Source organism: Dendrobates tinctorius, unplaced genomic scaffold, assembly GCF_039654945.1.
Source record: "Dendrobates tinctorius isolate UK_male_01 unplaced genomic scaffold, ASM3965494v1 ptg000019l, whole genome shotgun sequence".
In the NCBI taxonomy this organism is placed as follows: Eukaryota; Metazoa; Chordata; class Amphibia; order Anura; family Dendrobatidae; genus Dendrobates; species Dendrobates tinctorius.
The window spans coordinates 88,211,186-88,221,431 of NW_027361687.1; the positions used below are offsets into that span (position 1 = coordinate 88,211,186).

A 10,246-nucleotide genomic window follows, 5' to 3' on the forward strand; every position below is an offset into this window, starting at 1 on the left:
GGTTGATTTTTTCTAGGAAATAAGTGGCCAGATCCTCACCGCTAAGGTTGGTGATGGGGGCCTGTACTTTAGGTTTCAGGAGGGAGTTTAAGGTTTCAAAAAGTCGTCTTGGGTTGTTGGATAGTGAGGTGATGAGGGTGGTGAAGTAGGATTGTTTGGCCAGATAAAGGGCAGAGTTATAGGTTTTGAGCATGAACTTATAGTGGATGAAGTCTTCTGCTAAGAGAGATTTTCTCCACTGCTGCTCTGCACACCTTGAGCAGCGCTGAAGAAAGCGTGTTTGCGTTGTGTGCCAGGGCTGCCGTTGTCTGTGTCGGGTCTTTCTGCGTATAGAAGGTGCTGCTTCATCTAGGGCATTCTTCAGTGTATTATTGAAGTGTGACAATGCTATGTCTGGACAGGAGAGGGTGGAGATGGGGGCTAAAGATGTGTGGAGATTGTCCCTAAGCTGTTGGGTATTAATGGTACGTGTATTCCGATAAGTGTGGTAAGTGGGGGTGTTCCGGGTGAGGAGACAATTCTTGACAGAGAAGGAAAGAAGGTTGTGGTCCGAGAGCGGGAGGGGTGAATTAGTAAAGTCGTGCAGCGAGCCGGGACGGGAGAAAACCAGGTCCAGAGTATTCCCGTTCTCATGTGTAGGAGAATTAGTAAACTGTGAGAGGCGTATTATCTATTCCAGAAATACAAGCATTTCTATTATAGAGCACAGAGGCGCACAACACTTAAAAGAGATGTCAAATTCATTATGTGGCGTAAGTCTCATAATGAATTAGCGCCATTGATAAGTCAAGGCTGTAGTAGCACGAGCTTCGGCTATGCCAGTCTCGATGAATTGGTCCCATTCTTTTTAAAAGAAGAGGAGGGGAAAAACAAAAGTGCAAAATTTTAAGGGAACCTGCCACCAGGTTTGGCCGATATACAATACGGCCACCACCTTTCAGGGCTTATCTACAGCATTATAGAATGCTGTAGATAAGCCCCCAATCCGAACTGCAAGAGAAGAAAAATAACTTTTATTATACTGACCCGGAGGCAATCCGGCCCAATGGGTGTCGCAGGTCCGGGTCTGGCGCCTCCCATCTTCATATGATCACCGCCCTCCTGCTTTGCTTCATGGCTCGCCGGCATTGCTCCTGTGCAGGCTTACTTATCTGCCCTGTTGAGGGCAGAGGAAAGTACTGCAGTGAGCTGGGCCGCTCTGACCTTTCCTGGCACCTGCGCAGTTCAGTAGTTTCCTCTGCCCTCAACAGGGCTGATAAGTATGCCTGCTCAGGAGCACGAAGCCAGAGAGCCATGAAGCAAGCAGGAGGGCAGCGGTCATATGAAGATAGGAGGCGCCGGACTGAGGCTTGCGACACCCATTGGACCGGACTGCCCCCTGGGTGACTATAATAAAAGTTAGTTATTTTTCTTATCTTTCAGGTCAGATCAGGGGCTTATCAACAGCATTATAGAATGCTGTAGATAAGCCCTGAAAGGAGGTGGCCGTATCTTATATTGGCCAAACCTGGTGACAAGTTCACTTTAAAAATTGCCCATTCCAGCATAAATACTGTACCATAAACCATAGCTTGAAATAAACTGCAGAGCCAGAAAGAGGGTATTAACACCAATATAAATTAAAAAATTATACTTAGTAGTAACTAAAAAATGTATACTTAGTAGAAATAAAAAAGCTACTAAATACTCTTTTCTTTTAGATAAAGACTTTGATGGAAATTTATGGAGTTCTACTGTGACTGCGGAACAAGTGTGCCCAAGGGATGCACGATCAGAAGATTCTTGCCAATCAATTTTCAACTGAAGTTGTATTGTTCAGTATAATTGTGTAATTTCCAGATTCCAAATCCAACAAAAACATAAAAATGTACTAAATTTAAGGCTGCGTTCACATGTTCTGGTTGTTTGCTGTGATCATAGTAGAACTGTAACAAATGTATAATTGCTGCCTATCACACACCAACATTTGTTATCAAGATCCTAGGGTAAACTCTCTTTTGGGCAAGTCTTTTCACTGAGTTTTCAGAGGAGAAAGTGAGCAGAAACTCAAAGTTTTTTAGGAGTTTTGAAATTTTGGAGAAGGGTGATTTTCTGCTTAGTTTCTTCCCCAAAAACTCCTTGAAAAACTCTGTGTTCACATGCCTTTAAGCTTATTTGGACAAACATATATTTTATCAAACAAAGAAAAAATAGTCCCATACACAAGAAAAATTAATAAAAAAGTAGTTTTTATTACATCAGAAAATTACATAAATGTAGCTAAAAAGCCACACAGTGGTACAAAACACATGACCCTAGTAACATTTGCATGGGTCCAGGGCATGTAACAAAAGATGTTATAAAAAAGCACATAAAGCAAAATAAAATCACGTATCCAGCATCATACCAAATTTTATACCTCTTGTCAAGAATCATAAATATGACCCTAAAATAACATACTTACTGTATAATGGCGTTTTTATATCAAGTTACCAGCCCTAAATTACAACCATTAACCCCTTTCCTACATTAGACGTACTATTCCGTCCATGTGACCTGGGACCTAAGTCCCAAGGAAGGAATAGTACGTCTAGCGCGATCAGCTGCGCTCACGGGGGGAGCGCAGCTGATTGCGGCCGGGTGTCAGCTGATTATCACAGCTGACACCCGGCACTACGTGTCAGGGGCGGTCACGGACCGCCCCCGACACGTTAACCCCTGGCACACTGGGATCAAACATGATCGCAGTGTACCGGGGGTTTAGGGAAGCATCGGGAGGGAGGGGGCTCCCTCCGTGCTTCTCTGCGACCCCCACAGCAGCGCGATGTGCAGCGCTGCTGCGGGGGTCTCTTTCCCTGCAGGTCCCCGAATCCAAAATGGCGGCGGGGACTTTCGGGGGCCTGCAGGGAGGCGGCTTCCTCATGCCTGCAATGTACCGGCATGAGGCAGCCTGCAGCACTGCCTGTGACAGATCAGCGATCTGTCACATGACAGTTATGTCCCCCCTGGGACATTGTAATAAAGTTAAAAAAAAGTGTAAAAATAATTTATAAAAAAAAAAAAAAAAAAAAAAAAAATTGCTAAATAAATAAAAAATATTCCCTAATAAATTCATTTTTTTGAAAATAAAAAAAACAATAAAAGTACACATATTTGGTATTGCAGCGTCCGTAACGATCCGCCCTATAAAACTGTCCCACCAGTTAACCCCTTTATTGAACCCCTTAAAAAATAAAAAAAAAAAAACAAAGCAAAAAATAAAGCTTTATCTTCATATTGGCGAACAAAAAGTGCAATAACACGCAATCAAAAAGACGAATATAAATAACCATGGTACCGCTGAAAACGTTATTTTGTCCTGCAAAAAACGAGCCATGACACAGCATCATCAGCGAAAAAATAAAAAGTTTATAGCTCGCAGAATAAAGCGATGCAAAAATAATTATTTTTTATATAAAATTGTTTTCATTGCATAAAAGCGCCAAAACATAAAAAAAGACATAAACGAGGTATCGCTGTAACCGTACTGACCCGAAGAATAAATATCAATATTACCGCACGCGGAACGGTGTAAACGCACACCCCAAAAGAAATTCATGAAACGCTGGTTTTGTTCATTTTGCGTCCCAAAAATCGGAATAAAAAGCGATCAAAAAAGTCACGTGCCTGAAAATAGTACCAATAAAAACGTCAACTCGTCCCACCAAAAATAAGACCTCACATGACTCGGTGGGTCAAAATATGGAAAAATTATAGATCTCAAAATGTGGTGATGCATAAAATATTTTTACAATACAAAGTATCTTTTAGCGTGCGACAGCTGCCAAAAATAAAAACCTGCCATAAATAGTAAATCAACCCCCCCGTTATCACCCTCTTAGTTAGGGAAAAATAATAAAATTTAAAAAAATGTATTTATTTCCATTTTCCCATTAGGGCTAGGGTTAGGGCTAGGGTTGGAGTTAGAATTGCGGGTTTCCACTGTTTTGGCACATCAGGGGCTTTCCAAACGTGACATGGCGTCCGATCTCAATTCCAGCCAAAAAAGTCAAATGGCACTGCTTCCCTTCCGAGCTCTGCCATGCGCCCAAATAGTGGTTTACCCGCACATATGGGGTATCAGCGTACTCAGGACAAATTGCACAATAACTTTTGGGGTCCTGTTACTCTTGGGAAAATGAAAATTGGGGGTGAAAAGATCATTTTTTTGGAAAAAATATAATTTTTTAATTGTACGGATGTAGGTTATAAACTTCTGTGAAGTCCTTGGGGGTTCAAAATGCTCACCACATATCTAGATAAGTTCCTTGGGGGGGTCTAGTTTCCAAAATGGGGTCACTTGTGGAGGGTTTCCACTGTTTAGGCACATCAGGAGCTCTCCAAACTTGACATGGCATCCGATCTGAATTCCAGCCAATTTTGCAGTGAATAAGTCAAACGGCGCTCCTTCCCTTCTGAGCTCTGTCATGCTCCCAAACAGTGGTTTCCCCCACATATCAGGTATCAGCATACTCAGGACAAATTGCACAATAACTTTTCCAGTCCAATTTCTCCTGTTACCCTTGGTAAAGTAAAAAAATTGAACCTGAAGTAATTTTTTTGGTGAAAATAAGTTAAATGTTCATTTTTTTTTTAAACATTCAAAAATTCTTGTGAAGCACCTGAAGGGTTAATAAACTTCTTGAATCAGGTTTTGAGCACCTTGAGGGGTGCAGTCTTTAGAATGGTGTCACTTTTGGGTATTTTCTATCATATAGACCCTTCAAAGTGACTTCAAATGTGATGTGGTCCCTAAAAATAAAATGGTGTTGTAAAAATGAGAAATCGCTGGACAACTTTTAACCCTTCTAACTTCCTAACAAAAAAAAAATTTGGTTCCCAAATTGTGCTGATGTAAAGTAAACATGTGGGAAATGTTACTTATTAAGTTCTTTGAGTGCCATATCTCTGTGATTTAACCCCTTCATGACCCAGCCTATTTTGACCTTAATGACCTGGCCATTTTTTGCAATTCTGACTAGTGTCCCTTTATGAGGTAATAACTCTGGAACGCTTCAACACATCTTAGCGATTCTGAGATTGTTTTTTCATGACATATTGGGCTTCATGTTAGTGGTAAACTTAGGTCGATAATTTTTGCGTTTATTTGTGAAAAAAACAGAAATTTGGTGAAAATTTCGCAATTTTCAAATTTTGAATTTTTATTCTGTTAAACCAGAGAGTGATGTGACACAAAATAGTTACTATTTCTCCTGAGTACTCCAATACCTCATATGTGGTCATAAACCACTGTTTGGGCACACGGCAGGGCCTGGAAGGGAAGGAGCACCATTTGACTTTTTGAATGGAAAATTCGCTCCAATCGTTATCGGACACCATGTCGCGTTTGGAGAGCCCCTGTGTACCTAAACATTGGAGCTCCCCCACAAGTGACACCATTTTGGAAACTAGACCCCTTAAGGAACTTATCTAGATGTGTAGGGATTACTTTGAACCCCCAAGTGCTTCACAAAAGTTTATAACGTAGAGCAGTGAAAATAAAAAAATCATTTTTTTTCCTCAAAAATGATTTTTTAGCACGCTATTTTTTATTTTCACAAGGGTAACAGGAGAAATTGGACCACAAAAGTTGTTGTCCAGTTTGTTCTGAGTACGCTGGTACCCCATATGTGGGGGGGAACCACTGTTTGGGCGCACGGCAGGGCTCAGAAGGGAAGGAGTGCCATTTGACTTTTTGAAATGAAAATTAGCTCCAATCGTTAGCGGACACCATGTCGTGTTTGGAGAGCCCCTGTGTGCCTAAACTTTGGAGCTCCCCCACAAATGACCCCATTATGGAAACTAGACCTCCTAAGGAACTTATCTAGATGCATAGTGAGCACTTTGAACCCCAGGTGCTTCACAGAAGATTATAACGTAGAGTCGTGAAAATAAAAAAAAAATTTTCTTAAAAAAAATATTTTTAGTCCGCAATTTTTTATTTTCACAGGGGTACCAGGATAAATTGGACCCCAAAAGTTGTTGTACAGTTAGTCCTGAGTACACTGGTACCCCATATGTGGGGGGGACCACTGTTTGGGCACACGTCAGGGCTCGGAAGGGAAGTAGTGACATTTTGAAATGCTGACTTTGATGGCATGGTCTGAGGGTGTCATGTTACATTTGCAGAGCCCCTGTGTGCCTAAACAGGAGAAACCCCCCACAAGTGACCCCATTTTGGAAACTAGACCCCATAAGGAAGTTGCCTAGATGTGTGGTGAGCACACTGAACCCCCAAGTGCTTCACAGAAGATTATAACGCAGAGCCATGAAAATAAAAAATATTTTTTTTTCCCTCAAAAAATGATTTTTTAGCTCGCATTTTATTTTCACAAGGGTAAAAGGAGAAATTGGACCCCAAAAGTTGTTGTACAGTTTGTCCTGAGTACGCTGGTACCCCATATGTGGGGGGAACCATTGTTTGGGCACACGTCAGGGTTCGGAATGGAAGTAGTGACGTTTTGAAATGCAGACTTTGATGGAATAGTCTGCGGTCGTCATTACGTTTGCAGATCCCCTGATGTGCCTAAACAGTGGAAACCCCCCACAAGTGACCCCATTTTGGAAACTAGACCTTCCATGGAAGGTATGTAAGATGTGTTGTGAGCACTTTGAACCCCCAAGTGCTTCACAGAAGTTTATAATGCAGAGACGTGAAAATGAAAAAATCATTTTTTTCCACAAAAATAATTTTTTAGCTCCCAATTTTTTATTTTCCCAAGGGTAACACGAGAAATTAGTCCCCAAAAGTTGTTGTGCAATTTTTCCTGAGTACGCTGATACCCCATATGTTGGGGTAAACCACTGTTTGGGCACATGTCAGGGCTTGGAAGGGAGGGTGCACCATTTGACTTTTTGAACGCAAAATTGGCTGGAATCAATGGTTGCACCATGTCGCGTTTGGAGACCCCCTGATGTGCCTAAACAGTGGAAACCCCTCAATTCTAACTCCAACCCTAACCCCAACACACCCCTAACCACAGCCCTAACCCTAACACATCCCTAACCACAAGCCTAACCCTAATTCCAACGCTAACCCTAATTCCAACCCTAACCCTAATTCTAACCCTAATTCCAATCCTAACCCTAATTCCAACCCAAACCCTAATTCAACCCTAATCCTCTTTCCAACCCTAACCCTCTTTCCAACCCTAACCCTCTTTCCAACCCTAACCCTCTTTCCAATCCTAACCCTAACCCTCTTTCCAACCCTAACCCTAACCCTCTTTCCAACCCTAACCCTCTTTCCAACCCTAATCCTAACCCTAACCCTCTTTTCAACCCTAACCCTAATGGAAAAATAAAAATAAAAATATTTTCTTTACTTTATTGGTTGTGCCTACCTATGGGGGTGATAATCGGGGGATTTATTTACTTTTTCTTTCATTTTGATCACTGTGAGAGTGATCAAAGTGAAAGAATGGAATCTGCAGCCGGCAGATTCGGGCAGGCGCACTGCGCATGCGCCCGCCATTTTCCAAAATGGCGGCGCTCATGAACCGGACCCGCCGGACACCGGGAGCAACAGGGGGACTTAGAAGGTGCTGGGGGAGGTGAGAGGGGGTGAGGGGGTTATCGGAAGCTGGCGGGGAGCAGAGGGAATGGGAGGGGGGCAGATGATGACAGCGGCGGCAGATCGCCGCTGTCATTCAGTTGCGGGGGGGCGATGAAATATTACTATCGCTCTGATTGGCTGTTTCACTTTTAACAGCCAATCAGAGCGATCGTAGCCACGTGGGGGCAAAGCCACGCCCCCTGTGGCGAAGAACAAAGCCCCCTGTATCTGCGGGTCGGGTGACCTTTCAGTGACCTAGGTCACCCGACCCGCAGGGGGGCTTTAAAGTCATGACGCCACATAGGCGTCATGGGTCGTTCTGGCACGACTTTTCATGACGCCTACGTGGCGTCAAAGGTCGTGAAGGGGTTAAGAGCACAAAAATTCAAAGTTGGAAATTGCAAAATTTTCACCAAATTTCCGTTTTTTTCACAAATAAACGCAAGTTATATGAATGAAATTTTAAGACTAACATGAAGTACAATATGTCACGAGAAAACAATGTCAGAATCACCAGGATCCATGGAAGCATTTCAGAGTTATTACCTCATAAAGGGACAGTGGTCAGAATTGTAAAAATTAGCCAGAGAGTTAACGTGCAAACCACCCTTGGTAGTAAAGGGGTTAAGGACGCCATATACACTAATGAGGAAAAAGATTCAATACAAAAGAAAAGTGCTTTAGTACTTACCCATGAGTATTTTGCTAAGGTGCCCGGGAGCCACGTACCACCCCTGACGCGCTTTTTGTGTTAGCTTTATCAAAAGGAAATAAGCAGGAGTTCCCTTGCCGACATTTTAGAGTAAACTGAGTGCGCACGTCATGGGGAAATCCCCAGATTACGTCACTGGACATGCTCACTCGGTGAATGCTGGGAGACAGTGTAACTTCCTCCAGCTGTGACGTCGGGACGCATGCGCACTTTGGACACGCCACATAATTTAGTTTACTGTAAAATGCCGGCAAGGGAACTCCTGCTTATTCCCTTTAAATAAAGCTAACGTGTAACGCGTTTCAGGGGTGGTACGTAGCTCTCGGCACCTTAGCACCATACTCATGGGTAATCACTAAAGCACTTTTCTTTGGTATTGAAACTTTTTCCTCATTAGTGTATATGGTGTCCTTAATGGTTGTAATTTGGGACTGGTCCCTTGATATAAAAACGCCATTACAAGTATGTTATTTTAGGGTCATATTTATGATTCTTGACAAGAGGTATAAAATTTGGTATGATGCTGGATACGAGATTTTAGTTTGCTTTATGTGCTTTTTTATCATATCTTTTGTTACATGCCCTGGACCCATGTAAATGTTACTAGGGTCATGTGTTTTGTACCACTGTGTGGTTTTTTAGCTACATTTATGTAATTTTCTGAAGTAATAAAAACTACTTTTTTATTAATTTTTCTTGTGCATGGAACTCCATTTTTTCTTTGTTGTTTGGTAATGGTTTGGAGTATACATTTTAGTCCTGAGATTTCTTGATTAAATGAAATAGTATAAATCCACTTCGATTACGCATTTTTATATATATTCGTTGATAATACCCATAGCTGTATTGGGAGTTTGATCATAAGCATATATTTTATGTCCATACTTGCACAGAGACAGCAAAAGGAAGGAATATATTCTCATCTGAACAGGACACGGACCTGTCATGCTCCAAAAAAAGCTATTAACTAGAAGATATAGGGTTATTCTGCTGGTTAATAGCATTTTATTTTCCAATAATTTTTATTGGCGTTTTACATTTTTAAAGAGTATGGATATAGGGTGAGAAAAGATAGGTGGGGAAGTAAAGCATTGGGAGGAAAGGAAGGTAAAACAAAGGAAAGAGGGATAGGGAAGAAAAATCTCTGTAAAGACAGGGAAGTCCCCTTTAAATGGGGAAAAGACAGGCAAACATACAAAAGGTTAAATTTTACATAAGCGAAAAAGTTACATATCAACAACAGAATATAAAGGTCCTTATAGAAAAGCTTAAAAAACAATAGCAAGTACAAATGACAATAGAAGCTTATTGCAAAAACCAATATGTCCATTAGCTTTACAAAATGTATGAGCAATATACAAAGAATATGAGAACAAGTTGCTAATTTTCAGCACCTGAAAATAAAAAAAATTGGTACACACGCTAAACACGAGAATATGAAAACCAGTTGCAAGTTTTCAGCACCTGAAAAAAAAAAATAAAAGGATAGTACACATGTTATATCGCGAAGAATACCTAGTATGCCAATTCGCTTTTAAAAATATATGTAAGCCTGTCGCGTCCGGGTACACTTATATGTGACCCTAAGACCGAGTGGAGGGAAAGTTCGGTTCATTTCTCGGACCGAACTGATGGAATATAATTCTATAAAATCTAAAAGATCAAATATTCAAAGACTACTATTAGATTCATTTTTCCAAATAAAATATTAATTATAATCCAGAAAGAAGAATGTCTTGCAGACGATATAACAACTGTAGTAGTCCAAGGCTTTAAAGCAGGATGCAGTTTCTGTGAATACGGCTATGAGGTCTCAGGAGGGTCCGATGAAGAGATTATTCCAGCACACTTAAGAAAATCAATTCCATTCTCCAGAGATGAAATGGTAATTATCTTAGAGGCAAACTTGACAAGAAGCGTAGAGGTTTGGGACCAGTTATATAATATTCCAGCACGCTGGA

At 41.4% G+C, this 10,246-nt stretch overlaps 1 protein-coding gene across 3 annotated transcripts in view; it reads left to right on the forward strand.

Moving 5' to 3' along the window:
- LOC141083087 (cholinesterase-like) overlaps window positions 1-1,880 on the forward strand; it is a 362,676-nt gene extending 360,796 nt beyond the window's left edge. For all 3 annotated transcript variants that reach the window (XM_073567263.1, XM_073567262.1, XM_073567264.1), the window contains exon 4: window positions 1,701-1,880. In XM_073567263.1, coding sequence (XP_073423364.1) covers window positions 1,701-1,804 — 104 coding nt within the window. In that variant the 3' untranslated portion in view covers window positions 1,805-1,880. The remainder of the gene's footprint in view (window positions 1-1,700) is intronic.
- Window positions 1,881-10,246: the final 8,366 nt, after the last annotated feature.